The following is a 21373-nucleotide window of genomic DNA, read 5'->3' as shown; positions in this document are numbered from 1 at the left end:
ACTCACCGGAGGCTCTGCAGGAGGCTCATGTGGCTCAGTCCTTGAATGAGCGTGGCCAGGGTGGAGCTGCCCAGAGGTAAGTGGCTGAGGCTGGAGGAGAGGAGGCCACAGTTGGACTTGGCATGGCTGGGCGTGGGTCCCACATGCAATGCCCCCTGATCTCCAGGACAGCCGCTTACATCCGCATGGTGGAAAAGGCAATGGTACAAAGCAAACCTGCACTGGGGAATCCAAATGCTGTTTCTCTGCATCAATTATTAAGGTCATCCAGACTCTACGCTCTGAGTCACACTGGACCGGGGCTATTTATTTATTTATTTATTTTAGGGCCGCACCTGCGGCATATGGAAATTCCCAGGTTAGGGGTCAAATCAGAGCTGCTGCTGACCTACACCATAGCCACAGCAGCGCAGGATCCGAGCTGAGTCTGTGACCTCACGGCTCACGGCAATGCTGGATCCTGAAGCCCTGAGCAAGGCCAGGGATCGAACCTGAGTTCTCATGGATACTAATTGGATTCATTGCCACTGAGCCACGGGGGGAACTCCCAGACCCAGACTACTGATCAGTAATCATAGCGACCGCATATCGAGCACACACCAAGGGCCATTTAGAGACAAGAGGATATACAATCACCCCCATTTTACAGATGAGGAACACTGAGGCTCAGAGGTCACGCACAGAAAGTGGCAGCATCAGGAATAGAACCCGAGGCTGCAGGGTTTCCATTCCTGGGCCCAACCAGGTCTCCTCATGGATCATGCTCCCTAAGGCCCTCACCCTGAGCAGGAGAGGGGAACAATAATTACTAGTAATAGCAATAATAGCACAGAGTGTGAACTCACATACCACTGAGGGGGTAGGTCCAGTTATTGTCCCCAGAGTTAAGAGGAGGATAAAAAGCACAGAGACGTTAAGGAACTTGCCTAAGCTCACACACCGAGAGGTGACTACTGTCCTGGTTTGCCTGGAACTGAGAGAGTTTCCAGGGTACGGGACTTTCGGCCCTGGGCAAACTGGACAGCTGGTCACCCTGCTAAGACTTGAACCCAGGTGGTACGGCTGCCAGTCACCACCCACGCCCCCACCATTTCACCCAGAGGGACAGGTGGGTGAAGTCGGCTGGATGTGCCGCTGCTTGTCAGGGAGGAGACACTCAGAAATGACAGATGTGAAACTGGAAGAGGCCTCTGAGGAGCGAGAATCCATCACTGTGCTCCCGCTGCAGCTGGGGGATTGAGGTGCTGAGAGGCAGGCAGCCGCACAAGGTGCTGGGAGGTCAGGACAAAGGGCAGCGCCTGTGTCCTATTCGCTGAAGCACCTCTGGCTCCTGGCTCTGGCCCGGGGGCTCAGATGAACACGCGCATTTGGCAAGTGCAGAAATGAGCCAATGAATGACCTCACTGGGCCTCTAGCTCCCCCCACCAAAGAAAAGCTTCTAGAAGAAAGGGAGGTTGAGCAGAGGTGCAAGCACACGTGGGGGCGGTGGGGGGGAGATGGTGCAGAAACATCTCAGTGGGAAGACAGGGAGGGGTCCTCTGGTCAAAGGTCTCCCTGCTCCCACCTCTCCCCCCCACTCCCCAGGATAAACAGAGGACAAAATGGAGTCCATTAGGTCAAGGCAAAAAGTCAGGGGGCTGCTTTTGAACTGTACTCCAGGAGTTCCCGTTGTGGTGCAGTAGAAACAATCAGACTAGTATCCATGAAGATGCAGGTTCCATCCCAGGCCTCACTCAGTGGATTAAGGATCTGGCGTTGCCGAGAGCTGTGGTGGAGGTGGCAGACGCAGCCTGGATCCTGCGTGGCTGTGGCTGTGGTGTAGTCTGGCATCTACAGCTCTGATTCAACCCCTAGCCTGGGAACCTCCATATACCAAAGGCGCAGCCCTAAAAAGCAAAAACACAAGAAAACAAACAAAAAAACGCCCCCAGCATGTATTCTAAACATGCACTGAAAAAAAAAAAATCAGGATAAAAATTCACTGGATAACAGAATAACTGCTCGTTTACAGAACTGTCCCAGGGGATGTCACTGCTAGAGGACTTCGTGTCTTTGTTACTTATTTCCGTGATGATGGAACTTCCCGTAATTAGTGTGTATTTTTGGTAATCAGAAAAAACTCAGAGATTAAAATCGGAGGATGCCCTGCCAAGCATTCTGTCTCAGTACTGTCCTCTGTGCAGGATGGGGACCTGCCCTTTAGACTGGGGCTGTTTCTAGTGTTTCTAAGAATTTGGTGACTCCAAATTACAGGTGAGAGTAAAGGTTGTCAGTTACTAAGGAAACGCCTGTAGGCAAATGGCAGTGGTCGTCTGCAGGGTTGTGTGTGTGTGTGTGTGTGTGTGTGTGTGTGTGTGTGTGGCCAGTGTTCATTTTCCTTTCTTGTGTTAATAGGTCCCTGAAATACCACCCGTGACTCAGGGCAGGTAATTGGGTGGGCAGTGATCTGGCCAATCAGATGATTGTGTGCTTAGAGCCACGGTGATTGGTTTAGGGATGAGCATGTGACCTGAGCTAGTCCAGGGAGACTCAATCTGGGGACTTGTGGTGCAGGTACAGGGAGAAAGGTGCTCCCTCTCCACTTTGGTAGAAAGTGAGCCTGCAGCTGCAGTGACAGCCTTTCTGTGGCTTGGATGAGTTTGAATGAGTATTCTGTTTCTCATGATCAAGCATCTTGATAACACTCAGACCAGGTAAGGAAGCGAACCAGAGAGCATTCAGCACACCTGCTCCATCCGGGAATTAACAGTTGTGTTCACAAGAGATGCAAAGGTTCTTAGGCATGCTCCCGACACCCCCCCGCCCCCCTCATTGCACCATCACTTACTCAAGCCTCTTCAGCCAGCATTTGCCCTCAAGGGCTCCCATCAGCACCTTGGTGTCCTCCTTGCCAAATTGATTGTTAGACAAGCTGGAGGGGACCAAGCATGAGGTCAGATGAGGCAAGCCTGCCCAGCCCTTGGAGCTGACCTGTCTCATCAGCCCCTCCTTACCCGCTCAGTCCTCCGGGAGGCTGGCTCTGGGTCTGCAGATCCCAGATCACCCCTCCTGTCCAGCCTCCATAGGGGCATGCCTGGCCCCAAAGGTCAGGCTCTGGGGTCCCCAGGGAGATGGGATGCCCGGGATGAGGGATGTGCCAGAGGAAGCCAGGGGCAAGGGATGAACACACACACACACACACACACACACACACACACACACGCACGCGCGCAATGATCCTTCTGCCCCTTAGCTCTCCCTGTATCCAACACCCATGGCCACTCTAGGCAGAGAAAGATGATAAGCCCCATTTTATAGGGGACTGTCCAAGTCTACAGAGGCACAGTTATTCACCTAAGGTCACTCTGAGGGACCAAGAACCCGGCGCTCAGCCTTCAAGCCACACCCAGAGTTGCCAGGCTTCATCAGGGAGAAAAGCGACAAAGTCTCGCCACCCACCTTTCCAAAGGCCCTGCTATCCCTCCCACCCCCTCAGCTGGGCCATCCTCTCCCAGATCCTTCCACCCTGTGACTCACTCCAGCTCCTCCAGGTGGTGACAATGGCTCAGACCAAATGTCAGGTGGGCTAGCCCATCAGAGCTCACACAGCTGGAGGTCAGCCTGGTGGGGGGGAGTCAAAGGACAGCGGGTCAGGTAGGAGGTCAGATAGGAGGTCTTGGGAGCTCTGAATGCTGGTGGCAGAGGGCAAGGAGGTGGGGTGGGGAGTAGCCCCTGGGGGGGTGGCGGGAGGGGACCCTCCTTCCCTTCCTAAACCTTTCCCACCAGGGAATCGTTATGTCAAGACAGAGCTTGGAGGCAGAGCACAGACTAGTTGAGTATTGCTTTAAACCACAGTCATTCAGGTAGCAGCGTCGCAATGTCTGCCATATACAGGCAGCCCTGTGAAGTCTCGCTAGCTACTGCCGTTTATCAAGAGCTCTGCATCTTTATTTAAACAACGACAAATGTAGCCAGTTTTGGAGAGGGTGTTAAAGACAGATCACACCTTCTCCCAGATGCAATCACTTGGGTTAAAACAGACCTGAAAGTCAGAAAAGCTCATTTCCAAAAAGCAAAGAAAAGAGTACTGAAGAGGGAATCGCTTTCTCGCCATGTGGCCTTCTGACGACGCTGCACCCAGGCATCATCTCCAGGGCCACGTGTGGTCCCACTCCACAGGGGAGGGACGCAGTTCTTTGGAGCCCAGGAAGTGTGGGGGCTGGGCTGAGCTGCACGGGGGGGGGGGGGGGGAAGGGGGGGAGGGGGGGAGGGGGCTGAGTGAGAGTCTTGTCTGCATACCGGAAGTTCTTCAGCTCAGAGAGGGACAGCAGGAGGCTTTGCAGCAGCAGAGAGCTGGCCTTGCAGAGCTTCACCTGGGACAAGCTGAAAAGGCCCAAGCATATTCCAGAGGACATCAGGCTGGACACACCTCAGGGGGGGTCAAACATCCCACAAAGAGGGGAAAGAGCCCCCCAGGAGCTCCCGGTGGGGCCATGCCCCCCATGCTGCCCTGGGGCTCTCTCCCACTGGCCAGATGTGCTTCACCCCTGCAGAGGAAGCAGGAATGTCAGGGCTTGCACGGCCCCAGCCTCTGCTCATCCTCATCTTCCACTGACCAGGCTCTCACTTACGACCTGGAGCGGGCACTGTGGTCAACCAGGGAACTCAAGGCCTCAGACAGTGTTTCGGGGTGCTGACCTGAGCTGCCGCAGCCTGGCACATGTCTCCATTAGCTCCCTGACAAGGAGGCTGTGGTGGGTCCCGAGGTCACAATGAGCCAACCTGGAGGTGGAAAGGGAGAGAGCAGTTTCTAAACACCTGCGTCAGTACTGGGGCATCAGTCCCTGCCTGCAAGGAATACATCTTATGGTAGTAAAGAAATGGCTGATTAAATAAAGTCCTATAGTTTACAAATCAATCATGGCAAGGACTATGAAGGCAGGGACCCTGGTACAGCTGTGCAGGTTGTTCACTGCACAAGGGGACCCAGCCAAGAAGCTGAGTTGGGGCTGAGATCCAGGTATGGCCTATTCCTCATAATGTACCCACGCATAGGTACCCCAAAGAGGTGACATTTTAATCTCCAAAAATGTCTTATATGGTTTAGAGGAGCTGTGAATCGAGGCATCTGTAAGACTGGGTGATGAGAGGGCATCATTAAGTCGGGGGGTTGAGAGGGGCTTCTCTGAGGTGGTGGCATTTAAGCTGAGACCTGAAGGACAAGACTGAGTTGGCCAAGCAAAGGAGGAGAAAGAAGGTGTGTGTGGGGGGGTGGACAGAGAACATTCTGGGCAGGGAACAGCCTGTGCAAAGGCCCTGAGGTCAAAGGGAGCAAGGTGGTATTTGAGGAACTGAGTGCTGGTGGGGATGACTGGAGCTGAGTCGGGTTTGGGGTGGGGATGGACAGCATGAAGAGGCGGGCTGGGCCAGATCTCATAGATCATGCAGTGATTCTGGACATCAAAGGACTCTGAGCATGAGTCTGGGGCATGAGAAATCCTGATCAGAAGCAGCAGTGCCCCTCTGTCCCCCTCCCCCATCACCAGGGTCTTTCTTAGGCCCCAGGTACTAGGTCCCACCTGAGGGCCACGGCTTCGGGGTTCTCCTGATGGGGAAATTCCAGCTGCATACAGAGCTGCTCCTGGGTCTCAGAGATGCTGAGGAGGGAAGGGGTAGCCAGCATGAGGCCATGGCCATCTTCACGTGTAGAAACAGCACAGTCCTGTGTGCTGGGGACTGGAGCTGCCTGGCCTACCGAGCTCCTAGACCCAGTGGGATCTGGGCATAGGTCAGTGGAACACCAAAGCCTTTGCTTCTAGTTAGTCCTTGTGGTACTTACTGTCACCTCTGGTCACAGAGCCATGGTGTGTGTTCCTGTTACCAGGGGCCACTTCCAGACAACCAGCAGGAACTCCCTGCAGTGTTTATCTTGACTCTAAGGCTGACTTCCTCTCTCTGGTGGCAGCTTGACTGCTGCACAAGTCCCAACAAGTATGTGTAACCCCTCACATAGGCCCCAGGAGCTCCTGCCATCTTGGGGACCCAGAAAACTTGCTAATGACACAGCTATTACCCCACAGGACAAGAGGGCAGTGTCTGGATGAGGAATGGTCCCAAAGATCATGAAAAGATGAAGAATTCAGAGGGGCCTCCTTCCTGGACTCACCTTATTTCAGTGACGTTGCCTGAGGCGTGGGCACAGACTTCCAGCAGGGTGAGCACTCCGGCTCTGCCCACCCACGGCTCCTCTACCCTGTCACACAAGTGGACACAGACAAAGGTCCCCCAGGGTTAGTGGGGATGGGGAGGAAAGTGCCATGGGGAGGGGGGAGTCTGGAGGCTTTGTGGTTTTTGCTTTTTTTTTTTTTTTGTCTTTTTTGTTGTTGTTGTTGTTGTTGCTATTTCTTGGGCCCCTCCCGCGGCATATGGAGGTTCCCAGCCTAGGGGTTGAATCGGAGCTGTAGCCACCGGCCTATGCCAGAGCCACAGCAACGCGGGATCCGAGCCGTGTCTGCAACCTACACTACAGCTCACGGCAACGCCAGATCGTTAACCCACTGAGCAAGGGCAGGGATCGAACCCGCAACCTCATGGTTCCTAGTCGGATTCGTTAACCACTGCGCCACGACAGGAACTCCGGTTTTTGCTTATTTTAAAACTATAAAATTTAAACCTAGGAGGCATTCCCGTCGTGGCTCAGTGTTAATGAATCCGACTAGTATCCATGAGGATGCGGGTTTGATCCCTGACCTCGCTCAGTGGGTTAAGGATCCAGCGTTGCTGTGACCTGTCATATAGGTTGCAGACGCAGCTCATATCTGGTGTCGCTGTGGCTGTAGCGTAGACCAGCAGCTGTAGCTCCAATGCAACCCCCAGCCTGGGAACTTCCATAAGCAGCGAGTGCGGCCCCAAAACGACAAAAAAAAAAAAAAAAAAAAAAAAAAAAAAAAAGAAAGAAAGAAAGAAAGAAAAAAGAAAACCAGGCACAAGGAGTTTCTGCTGTGGTGCAATGGGATCTGTGGCATCTTGGGAGTGCTGGGGGCAGGTTCCATGCCCAGCCCAGCACAGTGGGTCGAGGATCACTGTTTTTGCAGCTGGGGTTTGAGTCCTAACTGTGGCTCGGATCTGATCCTTGGCCTGGGAACTGCAAATGCCCCAGGGTGGCCAAAAAAGGAAAAACAAACAAACAAACAAAAAACTGGGGATACGCATAAAACAGAAAATTAACATCATCCTTGTTCCAACAGTTACTGCAACAATCCAGACAGAGAAGGTTACTTTTTTAAACAGTACTTTTAGGTTTAAGAAAAAGTCTACAGGAGTTCCCTGGTGGGTCAGTGGGTTAAGGATCCATCATCATCACTGATGTGGCTCAGGTTGCTACTGCTCCTTGGGTTCCATCCTTGGCCTGGGAACTTCTGCATGTTGTGAGTGTGGCCAAAACATTAAAAAGTAAAGAACAGGCCTACAAAATAGATGACCAACAAGGACCTACTATATAGCACAGAGAATTATACTCAGTATTTTGAAATAAACTATAAGGGAAACAATTCTGAAAAAGAATATATACATGTAACTAAATTGCTGAGTTGTATGCCTGAAACTGACACAATACTGTAAATCAACTATTTCAATAAAAATAAATTTAAAAAGAAAAGCTCTACATAACATCATGTTGCAAAGATAAGGAAATAAAACTATATAAACATGATCTCAGTTTTATATTTAAAATATATATATACATGGAGAGGAAAAAACATACAGCAAGAAAGAGGGAGGCAGAGCTAAGAAAAAACATGAGATGCTAATGGTGATTGTTTCCATGGTGGAATTCTCATGAATGGTTTTTATTTTACTTCTTTTTAGATTTCAATATTTTGCAAACTTTCTACAATGTGCATATATTAATTTAGAAGCATGAAGAAAGAGTGTCGTTTAAAATACTGCTACTTTGGAGTTCTCTTGTGGTGCAACAGGTTAAGGATTCGGTGTTGACACAGTGGCAGCTCAGGCTGCTGCTGTGGCATGGGTTTGATCCCTTGCCCGGGAACTTCCATATGTCATGGGTATGGCTAAAAAAATCTACTGCATTTAAACTGTTGCTTTTAGGAGTTCTCTGGTGGTGCAACAGGTTAAGGCTCCAGCATTGTCACTGCAGTGGCTCCAGTTGCTGCTGTGGCACAGGTTCAACCTCTGGCCCGGGAACTTCCACATGCCACAGGTGTGGCCAAAAAAATAAAATAAAATAAATCTTTCTATAAATAAATAAATAAATAAACTGCTGCTTTTAAAGGTCTGTTGAATTTTTTTTCAAAGTACTACTTCTTATGTTCTTCTGAGTTTTCTACAAATTTTTATAATGTGTATTTCTAAAATATATATATATATTTTGGTCTTTTTAGGGCTGTATCCACAGCACATGGATGTTCCAAGGCTAGGGGTCGAATCAGAGCTGTAGCTGCCAGCCTACACTACAGCCACAGCAACCCACTGAGCGGGGGCCAGGGATCGAACCCACAACCCCATGGTTCCTAGTAGGATTTGTTTCCACTGCGCCACGACGGGAACCCCCTGCTTTTTTTTTTTTTGCTTTGCTGTGGCATATGGCAGTTCCCAGGCTAGAGGTCCAGTCAAAGCTGCAGCCACAGCAACTAGGTATCTGAGCCGAATTCAACCTACACCCCAGTTCACGGCAATGCCAGATCCTCAACCCACTGAGTGAGGCCAGGGATTGAACCAGCATCCTCACGGATACTAGGTACGCAACCCACTGAACCTGGAGAACGGGAACTCCTAAAAATTCATATTATCTTTAGAGTAAGTCTAGATTTATTTTAAAGTGTTATTTAGGGTGATCCAGCAACTCTGGATATATACCCCAAAGAAGTGAAAGCAGATATACAAAGAGATATTTGTACACCTATGTTCATAGCAGCATTAGTCACAGAGCCAAAAAATGGAAGTAACTCAAGTATCCACTGATTAGTGAATGGATAGAGAAACTGTTCAGCCTTAAATAGAAAGGAAATCCTATAATCTGGTACAACAGGGATGAATCCTGAGGACATTATGCTAAGGGAAATAAGCCAGTTTAAAAAGCAAATACCATCATAGATAGATTTTTTTTTTTTTTTTTTTTTTTTTTGCTTTTTAGAGCCACACCTGTGGTATATGGAGGTTGCCAGGCTATGGGTCAAATTCGGAGCTACAGCTGCTGGTGTACATCACAGCCACAGCAATGCCAGATCCAAGCTCCATCTGTGACCTACACCACAGCTCATGCCAACGCCGGATCCTTAACCCACTGAGCAAGGCCAGGGATCGAACCCACGACCTCATGGTTCCTAGTCAGATTCCACTGCACCACGACAGGAACTCCAACAAATACTGAATGATTCCACTTATATGAGGAACCTAGAGGAGTCAGATCCACGGAGACAAGAGAGTGGAAAGGTGGCTTCCAGGGGCTGGGGGAGGGGGAGGGTTTACTGGATACTGAGTTTCTGTTTTGAAAGAAGAAAAGAGTTTCGGTTACACAACAAGGTGACTCTTCTTAACACTACTGAACAAAGATGTAGCAAAACATGCTTAACGATAGTAAATTTTATGTGATGTGTATTCTATCACAATTTTAAAAAATGTTCTTTGGGGGGAACAACCAGACTTTATGTGCCCCGTTATGGGCTGCATTGAGATGTGCACAGCCCTGGCTATGAAGCAAGGTTTTTTTTTTTTTTTTTTGGACACAACTATGTCATTGAATCTCCTGGAGCCTTTCCAGGGCCAAGAAAGTCAGGGGCTGGAGGAACAAACTCAATGACATCACAAGGAAGCACAAGTCAGAGCCAGAAAGTGGGACCGTCTACGGCACAGAGGCTGGGTTTTTGTCAACAGGCCATGGAAGAGTCTCAAGAGCCGTCGCCACCCCAAGCAAACATGACCTTGCCTGGATCCAAAGAGCCAGCTGTCCCATCTGGGGACTGGGAAATTGTAGATTAGACTACGTAATACCTGACGCTAAGGAATCACTGCTAATTTTTGTAAGTGTCCTAATTCAACTGTGATTATGTAGAAAACGTTCTCATTTTTTAAAGGTTCACGGTGAAATATTTCAGAGTGATATTTAATGACATCTATAACTTACTTTAAGATACTTTAGCCAAAAAATTAAAATATGAAGCCAACATGGAAAAACAGGAGCAATTATCAAAACCAGGTGATAGGTTTTTTAAATTGTTCTCTACTTCTTAGAATCTTGTTTTTCTACAAGTTTTATTTTATTTATTTATTTATTTATTTATTTATTTATTTATTTGTCTTTTTAGGGCTGCACCCATGGCACATGGAGGTTCCCAAGCTAGGGGTCCATTTGGAGCTGTAGCAGCTGGCCTACGCCACTGCCACAGCAACACGGGATCCAAGCCACGTCTGCGGCAAAGCCGGATCCTTAACCCACTGAGTGAGGCCAGGGATCAAACCCGCATCCTCCTGGATGATAGTTGGTTTCGTTAACCTCTGAGCCACAGTGGGAACTCCTGTTTTTCTAAAAGTTTTACAATGATCATAGTGAATATATAAACACGATATTTTTAACGTGTTATTTCTGACCTCAGCTGGGTGTCCTTTGAAGTTGCTTTTTTTTCTGAGGTCCCCAAGTATGGGCCCCCGCCTTGGAGAGGGTGGCTTCTCTGAGCCTAAGGGGGTTTCTGGGATTAATGGGCTCTGCATCCAGGTGGCAGGATTCTGGGTGCAGGAAAGGGCTAAGACAATGACCTTGGTAGTGGGGGGGGGGACCCATACTTCGGTGCCCACCTCTGCCCCCTGTTCGTACCACGGCTCCCTCCAGGGTCACAGTCAGGCCATACCTGAGAGTCAGCAGCCCCGCCGGCCACTTCAGCAGGCCCAGGAGGATAGTCAGCTGCTCCAGGCCCAGGCAGCCCTGGTTCAACCTGGGGACAGAGGTCAGTTACCGGGAAGGCTCTGGGAAGGAACGCCCTACCCCTCAGCCGCCCCCATGGGCTGGGTTGGGTCACTCACGTGAGCTCTGTCAGCTGCAGGGCCTGGCTCAGGCCGGTGGCCAGTCTGGGCACGTGCTCTGGCCTGAAGCTGCACTCACTCAGCCTGAGGGCGGAGGGCAAGGGGCAGAGCCCGGGCGAGGCCTGTCAGGGTTGCTGTCCTGCTGCCTCCCAGTCTCCCCCAGGACCATCGGGGAGCCCCCCTGAGTGCAAACACTGGGACCAGGGCCTGAGGAAGGGCCAAAGGTGCGACTCCTGCTCTGGGGGCTTCTCTTCTCTTTGGAGAGACCCCCACCCTGCTCCCAAGAAAGTGCTAGGACAGTGTCCCTTATTGAGCCCTGACTACAAGGCAGGCCTGTGCCAGCCTCTGGGTGCAGCCCCAGCAAGCAGGCCAGCCGGCCTTACATGCAGTATCTCATTTAACCCCAACAGCATCACCTACAGGCGGAGAAAGTGACCATCCCAAGGACACACAGCTGGTGAGAAGTAGGGACAGCTTCAGGCTTTAATCCAAGTCAGCCGACTCCAGACCCCAAACCCCTCACCACTTCCCTAGTCTCCAGCAGCACCCTGGTCCAGGTCCTAGTCCACTGTCTCTCAGATGGGCTCAGAGGAGGACCCAGCACAGTACCACGGGGCCCCTCCCTCTCCCAGGACAAGGGCCACCGGAAGCATCCGGGAGGGGCTGGCGTTTGAGCCAAGTCTTAAAGGATTAAGAAAAGCTGATCTCAGGAAAGGCAGGGGAGGGAATGTCAGGCTGAGAGCCCAGAGGCAGGGACACTTCATCGGGCAGCGCGTGTTTGGTGAACAAGGACCAAAAATCCCTTGTGGCTGAAGCTGTGCGCCCATATGTTGCATGTGTTGCGTCTTGTGTGTAGTATGGGGGGGTGTACGTGGGGGTATGTGTGGGGTGTGTGTATGTGGTGTATTATGCTGTGTATATGTGTGTGTGTTGTGTGTGTGTGTGCATGGTGTGTGTATGGTGTATCATATGTGGTATGCCTGTGGGATGGGGAGCAAGCACATGGCAGGAGGTGACAGTCCGGTCAGACTGTGAGGGAGAAGACCAGGCGAAGGAATGGGAACTTTATCCTAAGGGCAACTGGGAGCCATGGAGGGGCTTAGAGCAGGAGGGTGGCACAGGTGGATGTGCGTGCGGCAGGATCCCTGTGGGTGCTGTGGGGTGACTGGAGGAGGCCTAGCAGAAGCAGGGGACCAGGTCAGCGGCCACGATCATGGTGAAGTCACACATGGAAAGGAACTGACTCAGGGCTGAGAGAGAGAGAGAGACAGAGCCCAAAGCTATGGGGGCAGGGGAGGGGAGTAGGAATAACAAAAATAGCAGTAATAAAAACAACTGGTATAGCATTCAAATGAGCCAGGTCCTTCCAAGCCCTTTATACATATTAACTCATTTAATCCTCACAATAACCCTAAGGGGTAGGTCTTACTATTATTCCCATTTTACAGATGAGGACCTGAAACACAGAGAGGTTAAGTCACTTGTCCAAGGTCACACAGCTGATAAGTGGTAGAGCTGAGATTTCCCCCAGGGAGCTCTAGAGTCTGATCTCTTAACTCAGAAGCCTCCAGACTTATACTTAGGACGTGGCTAAGGGCCATAAACACCATTTGAAGACCCGGCCCAGGGACTGGCGATGTGGGAAGATTGGGAACAGAGGCAAACCCAGGCAGCAGCATGAAGCTGGGCATGTCCAGGAGGAGAGGACCTGGGGAGGAAGGAGGCGAGGAGGCTGACCCCATGGCAGCCGCTCTCCCCTGCTCCTTCCCCTGGTCTCCAGACCAGGAATTACCTTAGTGTCTTCCTAGCCTCCTCCTTTCGGGAGAAGTGAATCCAGAAGGTCTGCTTGGAGCCCGGGCTGCAGAGAGAAGGGTGTAGGGAAGCCAAAGGCCCAGCCTCGCCCGCATCCTTGGGACCCAGGTGCCAGGAGGTGCAGGAGGGAAGGGAACCAGGCCCGCAGGGACGAGGGAGGGTAGAAGCCATGGAGATACCCTTGCCCACCAGAGGAGACCCCTGACTCCTTCTGCGAGGATGCTGATCTTGGCGTTCCCCATCCTGGGCCCTCCCTGGTCTTTGTGGTGCAAAGGCCTCAGAGAATAGAAACTACGATCCCACACTCAGTGAACCCTGAGGCTCAGAGGGGGGCGGAGGTTGTTCCCAGTCACATGGATGGGGGACCACCGAGGGTGGGAGTCTTGCTTCCCCACCACTAGCAAGTGGCACGTCTCCTTACTTCACCGAGGCCTCCCGGACACGTGGGCAGGAGGGAAGGGTTTCCACCAGGCGGAGGGCACTTTCCTGAGAGATGCCGTTGTGACTCAGACTAGAAGAGAAATGAGGTTCAGGCAGGGGCAGGTTCATCTCCTCCCTTCCAGCTGTCATCTCCGGGAGGAGAGTCCTCCGTGTCCAAGTGTCCATCCTCCAGGCGGAGACAGTGAGGTCCAGAGAGAGGCCAGAGGGGCACTGCCCCCACTCGGGCAGGTCAGGCACCAGACCCAGAGTGGGAGAGCTGCCCCCACTGTGCCTGTAGCCCCTGAGGTCTGAGACAGGGTGATGATGAGGCCAAGCTGGCAGCTCTAGCCCCCAAGGGGTCGAGGATGCCCAGAGCGTAAAGCTCAGTTGCCTAGCAACGGGCTGTATCCCGGCTCTGGCGGCCAGTCTCCCAGGTCACTGGGGAGATGGAGTGAGAGTGAGGAAAATTTCTTAGGGACCCTCCCTGCTGTGAGGACATCTCTGAATCCATGTCCCATAGATGTGGTCAGAGGAGCTTCGGGGAAGGGATGGACCAAGAGCCTGGACAGCTGAGGTCCTGCAGCTGCTTAGGGATGAACGGTTCCTCCCTGCCCAGGGTCAACTTGGGTCACTAAGCTTTAGTCACAATCTCTTGCATGTCTCATGAGAGCTCTGCCCATCGTGAGTGATAAGGGAAGGAGAAAAGGATCCAAGGTGAGGGGGTTCAAGGTAAGAATCCCTCTTTCCTCTCCCCAGCCTTTGGCCTCTGGAGTTCCTGCCTCCAAAGAAGCCCATAAATGTTCCTGGCCCCCAGGAGTCTTCCCCCTTGCTGCCCTTGAGGCTGCTCATCACTTACTCAAGCGAACCGGAGATGGGCACCTGAGGGAGACATTCCAGGAGGGACTTGAGCCCGTCATCACCCAGCAGGTTGGCGGAGAGGCTGCAAGAGGTACGAGGAGTTTGTTGGCGGGCAGGTGTGCCTTCTCTTCAGGTACCACCCAGCACTGTCAGCACCCCCCCACCATTGCCTTCGCCACTGTGCGCCGCCTCTGTCCCAGCCTCGATGTCCTCACCACCAGCACCATCCCAGCCCTGCTGCTTGGCACTACCATCTCCATCACCGCCACCATCTCCATCACCACTGCCATCGCCACCTCCATCAGCACCAGAAGTACCACCGAGATCCCCCTTACCAGCAGCTCACACTTAACCAGCTCTCATCTTCCCCTCCTGTATCTGGTGACCACTCCCAGGACTCATGTCAGCCTCTAGCAGGCTTTCGGGAGTTAGAGAAAAATCAATTCACTTTTACTATGTCCTGGCCTGCATCCGTTAGGAACAATAACTTTTTTTTTTTTTGTCTTTTTGCCTTTTCTAGGGCCGCTCCCGCGGCATATGGAGATTCCCAGACTAGGGGTCGAATCGGAGCTGTAGCCACCGGCCTACGCCAGAGCCACAGCAACACAGGATCCGAGCTGCGTCTGCCACCTACACCACAGCCCACGGCAACGCCGGATCCTTAACCCACTGAGCAAGGCCAGGGATTAAACCCACAACCTCATCGTTCCTAGTCGGATTCATTAACCACTGCGCCACGACGGGATCTCCAGGAACAATAATTTTTAAACAAGAGTAACTTTAGGAAAATGAAAGGTTTGGAAGATGCATTTCCCTAACAACAAAAAAGTTGTTTTGGGTCTCTTGGTTTTTTAGGGCCGCACCTGCAGCATATGGAGGTTCCCAGGCTAAGGGTTGATGTGGAGCTACAGCTGCTGGCCTACACCACAGCCACAGCAATGCGGGATCCGAGCCCTGTCTGCAACCTGTACCACAGCTCACGGCAACGCCAGATCCTTCACCCACTGAGCCAGGCCAGGGTTTGAATCTGCGTCCTCATGGATACTAGTCGGGTTCGTCAACCACTGGGCCACGATGGGAACTCCAAATTTTTTTTTTTTTCCTATTTGGGAACGCAACATCAGAAATTGCACTTCAAGACTTTTATTTCCCTTCATTGTAGCATCTTCTGGTTTCATTACAGCTTAAGAAACAATATAATCAGTGTGCCCTGGAATACGTGAGCTGTGGTGTAGGTCACAGATATGGCTTGCTGTGGCTGTGGCATAGGCTGGCAGCTACACTCCAATGTGACCCCTAGCCTGGGAACCTCCATATGCTATGGGTGTGGCCCTAAAAAAAAAGATGAAAAAAAATGATTTTCACCAGCCACATTTCTTTTCTTGGCCACATGACAACAGGAATTTAAACAGTGGTTTTTTGGTAGAGAGCTCTCTTTACATCCTGCATGTCTTATGCTGAGCAGGTTTTTTTGTTTTGATTTGTTGGGTTTTGTTCTGTTCTGTTTTGTTTTTGGCTACCCTGTAGCATACAGAATTCCCCAGCCAGGGATCAGATCAGAGCCACAGTTGCAACCTACACTGCAGCTGTGGCAACGCCAAATTGTTAACCCACTGGGCCCAGCTGGGGATTGAACCTGCGTCCCTGCACTCCAGAGATGCTGCTGATTCTGCTGCACCACAGCAAGAACTGCTGCACTCCTAACAGTTTTGAGCAAAGACTGCATTGTAGTTGTGTAACTTAGGGCCACTTCTTAAACTCTCTGTACCTCATGTCTTTCATGTATAAAGCGGAGACAACGGTACTTAGTGTTGTTGGAAGGATAAAAAAATATGCAAGGCACCCAGGATGGTGGAGAAAGTGCTCAATGGGTCTAAGTTTTTCGTTTTGTTTTTCCTCTCCCTACCCACGTGGGGCTGCACTATTTGGGCACCCAAGACAGGCCACACGGACACGACTTCTCATCGGTTGGAGAGCCCCCAAGCCCCCACCCAAGCTGACTCTGGGGTCCCTCCTGAATCTGTTGCTCTTAACCACCTGCCAGCGGATCCTTCCTTTCGGTCCCCACCAGCCAGCAGAGCTCCAATGCCTTGATCACCACGAGGCCGAGAGGCTCCTGTAGCTTTTTGCAAAGGGCTCCCCAAATGAGAGCAGGGGCACACCCTGAACTAGCTTCACCATGGCGGCAGTGGAGGGGGTGGGAGGGATACACGGGGACAGAGAAGCCCTATGGGTGCGACTGAGTCCCAGGTGCCCCATCCCCCATGAGCTGGTCCTGAGAGGTGTTGAGCGCACACACACACACACACACACACACACACACCCTCCAGGGCTGCCCAGGTACATGCTCCCAGGCTCCTCTCCCTCCTCCTCCCTGACTTACTCCAGTTGGCTGAGGTCCTCACACTTGCTCAGCGACCAACACAGCGGCTCCATGTGCTCCTGGCTGAGGCCACAGCCTGTGAACCTGCTGCAGGAAGGGGAACAAGGCGGGGATGCAGCCATTCATACTTGCTCCGCCCTGGCTAGTCCTGGCTGTGGCTTCTGAGCTCCAGGGGGGTCTCCCCAAGCTTGGATTCTCTGGAAATGTCCAGCATCCACCACTCCTACCTCCCCCCCAGAGCGATCCCACCTGGAGCCTACATTCTCCCTCTGGGGAGTGGTTCTCAAAGTGTGGTCCCTGACCAGTCCCAGCAGCATCCCTTGAGAACTTGGTGAGATGCATGTTCTGGGAACCCAGCCCAGGCCCACTGAATCAGAAACTCTAGGAACAAGGCTCTCCCGGTGACTCTGGTTCAAAGTCAAGGTGAAGAACTACAGCTCTAGGGTCACTGTAATGAACAGACATGGGAGTGGAGTGGACGAGATAAAGAGTGATGTCTGCTTCTGCAGAGGGTTTTTTTTTTTTTTTTTAGGGCCACCCCTGCAGCATACGGATGTTCTCAGGCTAGGGGTCGAGTCAGAGCTATAACCGTCAGCCTACACCACAGCCACAGCCATGTGGGATCTGAGCTGCATCTGCGACCTACACCACAGCTCATGGCAATGCCGGATCCTTAACCTGCTGAGCAAGGCCAGGGATCGAACCCACGTCCTCGTGGATACTAGTCGGTTCATTAACCATTGAGCCATGGCAGGAACTCCGCAGAGAGTTACTGATGCTGGAATCAAAAGTAGCAGCAAGTGTGTCTTTGAGAAGCCTACACTGAGACTATACAGTAAGGTTAATGAATAGCTTGCAGCCACTCGGCAACTTCAAAAAACATCTTAAAATCAGAAAGTGTCTAAGATTAATATCTCAGAGCTTCCATTATGGCTCAGCAGGTTATGAAACCAACCAATATCCATGAGGATGTGGGTTCAATCCGTGGCCTCGCTCAGTGGGTTAAGGATCTGGCATGGCCGTGAACTGTGGTGTAAGTCGCAGACTCTTTGCTGCTGGGTGACCAAAGCTCTGAGGCTCACAGGACATCACGTGCATGCTCTTAGAATGATGCCCTGAAGGGGCTCAACAATATCAGCTCTTTTATTTATTGTTATTTTACAGCCAAGGAGGCTGAGATGCAGAGAGAAGGGTCTGGTCCCAGGTTGCTTGGTGAGCCAGGAGCATCAGATAGATACCAGAAATGTCATCGCTGCACTCAGAGGTTGCCCCCTCGCCCCATTATCCAGCCTCCAGTGCAATGCCTGCCCCCATCTCACCCAGGCAACCACGGAGCACTGGTCCAGGAGTCAGCAGAGGCGGGACCCTCGCATCTGTGAGCGCCTCTCTGCTTACACATTCCTTTCAGCCTGCAACTTAGTGTCTCCTGTCTGCAGCTGCAGAAGCTGAGGATTGGGGAGGTTAAGGAACTTGCCCAAGGTGCCAGGCCTTGTAGGGCTGGGACTTCAAGCCTGGGAGGCAGGTTGTGGAGACCACTTCCTCGGACAGGTCTCTGAATTCGAATCCAATCTCCTGTTGGCCCGTGACAAAGCCTGGCCCTCTCAGTGTGTCCTCTGCTCTGTCCACCCGGGAGGCAAGTCTACTCGTCCCCAGCTCCCACTGGCTGCCAGGGCACAGCTCCGGGGGACTTACCCACAGCATCCGCCTTCCTGCTCCTCGCTAAACCTGAAGTGCAGGGTCATGTGATGGAGGGACCTGGAACAGAGAGCACCTGGGTCAGCCACCCTTGGCCCCACCTCAGGGTGCCCCAGGGGGCAGGCAACCCTCCCCCAGCAGCTGAGCCTCCCTCCCCGCCCCTCACATCCAAAAGACTCCAGGCACCACCCTCCCAGACGAGTCCCCGTCCCAGGGCAATGCCCACCTGAGATCCACCTTCTGAACCCGTGGGTACAGGCTGAAGAGGTCGGCCAGCAGCAGGGGGCTCCTCGGGGACAGTCCCGTCTGGCTCAGCCTGAAAAGGAAAGGGGCGGGGCCCTAGGTGAGCAAGTTGGAGCCGAGCAAGATCAGCGGACAGGCTGGAGGGGAAGGGAAGCAATGTGGGGTTGGCAGGTCAGCCAGGCCACAGGGAAGGAAGCAGGAACTCAGGAGAGAAGAACAGGAGCTCAGGGTCAAGCGGACTTAGGCTGAGCTCTAGTTCTTATTGGCTGTGTGTCCCGGGACAAGTCACTCAACCTCCCTGAACCCCCGTTTCCTTAACTGGAAAGCAGGACTACAGATGGTATACCTTCCCATGGGGTGTCGTGAGGCTTGAATCATACCAAGCTTGTGCACTGCCTGGCACGATACCCATGCTTGTTTTTATTATGTTGTTTGCTATCCCCAAGCATGAACTTCACAGGCGAGTCCTTGCTGACTGGGAATGGGAAGCTTAGGGCCGTAGGGTTTCTCCAGTTCAGCACACAGAGTCAGTTCTTCGGTACTGAGGGCTGCCCTGTAGGATGGTTTAGATCTACTCATTAGATGCTAGGAGGAGCATGACCTCCCGCCTCCTCTGTTGTCATGACAACAAAAGGGTCTCCATTGCCAAATGTCTCCTGGGGGGCAAAATCACCCCCAGTTGTGAATCGCTGCCTTAGAGAAAGTGAGTTGTTACCAACTGGCCCTTGGAAGCATCCTTGACGCCTGCATCCAGGCATCAAGCCTCCATCAGCTTGTTCGTTAGATCCACCCTTTAGATCCACCCTGAATCTGCCTACTTTTCCCTCATACACCCATTCCCAGCCCCCTGGCTGTACAGCCTCCTCCCTGCTCTGATGTCCTTGCTTGTGCCCCAATCCCTTCTCGACCCAGCAGCCAGGCTAAGCGTTTGAAAGCACAAATCATTCCTTCACCTTTCAAGCTCCCTTAGGCAAAACCCCAATTCTCCTCATGGCTGCCAGGCCCTGCGTGGCCCAGCCAAGTCCCATTTCTCTACCAGCTTTGGCCACATTGGCCTTCTGGCTGTTTCTTGAACCCACCAAGCTCAATCCTGCCTCAGGGCTTTGCACATGCTGTTCCATCTCCTTGGAATGCTGTTCCCTGCTTTCCACAAGCCTGGCTCCTCTCCTCCTTAAGGTTGCATCCTTATATCCCTCCTAAGAGGCATTCCCTGGCCATCCCCACCGCTGTCTAAATCACCTCCACAATCACTCTTTACCACATTACCTATTTGCTTTCATTTTGCTTATTGTCCAGCTCCTTCTACTACAAAGTAAGCTCCAAGAAGACAAGGACCTGGTTTTTTTTCTTCCTGTCTGCATGTCTCCAGTGCCCGAGCAGTGCCTGGTCCATGGCAGTGCACTGCAGACTGAACAGCACAAAGCGTAGGGTGAGGGTTGGGGGTGGATGCTGTGTGACTTGGGCATAGAGAAGTCCCTCTCTGATCTGAGACTTCCCACCTATTTTTTTTTTTTTTTTAAAGGGCTGCACTTGCAACATGTAGAAATTCTGAGGCTAGGGGTCAAATCGGAGCTGCAGCCCCTGGCCTACGCCAGAGCCACGATGACGCCAGATCCGACTTGTGTCTGTGACCAACACTGCGGCTCACAGCAAGGCCAGGATTGAACCTGCATCCTCATGGATGCTAGTCAGGTTCATGACCACTGAGCCACAACAAGAACCCCTGCCTACTCATTTTAACCCACAACTTCCGTGTCCAAAGGAATACTTCCTAATCCAACCTCTCCTGGAAGAGTGGGACCACGGTGGATTGTGTAGTTTATCATGGGCTCTGCCATCCTTGCCCACCTCTGGAATGTCACACGTCGCCTCTCTCCCTCCCCACGGGACTCAGGCATAAGTGATCCTGGGCGTCCTCTGAGCTGTCCCGGAGATCTTAGCATGAGTACTTATGCCGCTGTTATTAATGGTATGATTTAATTTCCTGTTGTATTTTTCCATCTCAGCTGCAGCTGCTTTTGCCCCCTGCTAGAAAAGTATTTAAAGTAAATCCTTTTTAAATTCTAACCAGTCTGAGCTGAAATTAGAAAATAGAGTTTTAAATACTTTGGGGGATGTTGCTTAAATTCCTCTTTGACAGAATTAGATGGTGACCTTTAAAAATGGGTGTGTGATATATACACAACCCACACTTGGGTCCCTTTCTAGGAGCAGGTGACCTTCTTGTGGACGGGGAGAAGTACCATGGCCCACTGGCCACAGGCCTCCTATTCTATAAGCTACGTTTAGAGCGAGTGTCTTGTTTGAATCCCAAACCTGGGGGAGGGGTTGGAGATGAGTCCCATTTGTCAGATGAGGAAATTGAGGCTTTGAGGGGGTCCAATAACTCCCCCAAGGTTGATAAGATACTAGGGAAGTGCTGGAAGCCCTCGGTTGTGCCAGGTAAAATGATGAAAGAGCCCAAGAGAAGGAGAGAGGGGACAGAAGGGAGTGGCTTTGCAATGCAGAGCCTCAGCCCTGACAGGGAAATGAGGCATCCAGGCTTACTGCAGCAGGCTTAGTTGGGGGAGCCGGGGAAGGTGACGCAGCAGGGTCTCCAGGCTCTGGTCACTCAGGACCTTGCAGAACAATCTGTGAAACAAAGCATCTGAATGAGATGGGGACGCCTTGGGAAAAGCTAGGAGCATGGTCTCATAGCCAGGACCTTCTGGAGATAGGTTCTAAGCCAGGATTGCCCAAAACACCCCATCTGAACACTGGGTCCTTGAGTTACCATGGAGGCTGGAAGAAAAGGTCAGCCATATATGTTTGGAAAATGCTGGTGTAAGCTACATTAATTTTCTCTGCTGTGGGACTTCTCAGAGACTTTAACCCACTCTTGTGCATTGTAAATTGTCTAAGGGGCTAGAGGAGACTTTTTTTTTTTTTTTTTTTTAAGGGCCACAC

General features: G+C 51.9%; 1 protein-coding gene across 5 annotated transcripts in view; it reads right to left on the bottom strand.

The window, feature by feature from the left end:
- NLRC5 (NLR family CARD domain containing 5) overlaps positions 1–21373 on the bottom strand; it is a 103110-nt gene that overhangs the window by 8467 nt on the left and 73270 nt on the right. For all 5 annotated transcript variants that reach the window (XM_021093211.1, XM_021093210.1, XM_021093212.1 and 2 more), the window contains 16 exon segments: positions 20975–21058; positions 18411–18500; positions 18182–18244; positions 16490–16576; positions 14105–14188; positions 13250–13339; positions 12809–12874; positions 11017–11100; positions 10845–10928; positions 6146–6232; positions 5559–5636; positions 4678–4761; positions 4279–4362; positions 3517–3600; positions 2828–2911; positions 7–90 (listed from right to left, as the gene is read on the bottom strand). In XM_021093211.1, coding sequence (XP_020948870.1) covers positions 7–90; positions 2828–2911; positions 3517–3600; positions 4279–4362; positions 4678–4761; positions 5559–5636; positions 6146–6232; positions 10845–10928; positions 11017–11100; positions 12809–12874; positions 13250–13339; positions 14105–14188; positions 16490–16576; positions 18182–18244; positions 18411–18500; positions 20975–21058 — 1317 coding nt within the window.

The sequence above is a fragment of the Sus scrofa genome, chromosome 6 (assembly GCF_000003025.6).
Source record: "Sus scrofa isolate TJ Tabasco breed Duroc chromosome 6, Sscrofa11.1, whole genome shotgun sequence".
Lineage (NCBI taxonomy): Eukaryota > Metazoa > Chordata > Mammalia > Artiodactyla > Suidae > Sus > Sus scrofa.
This window is presented reverse-complemented; position numbering and strand designations above follow the sequence as displayed.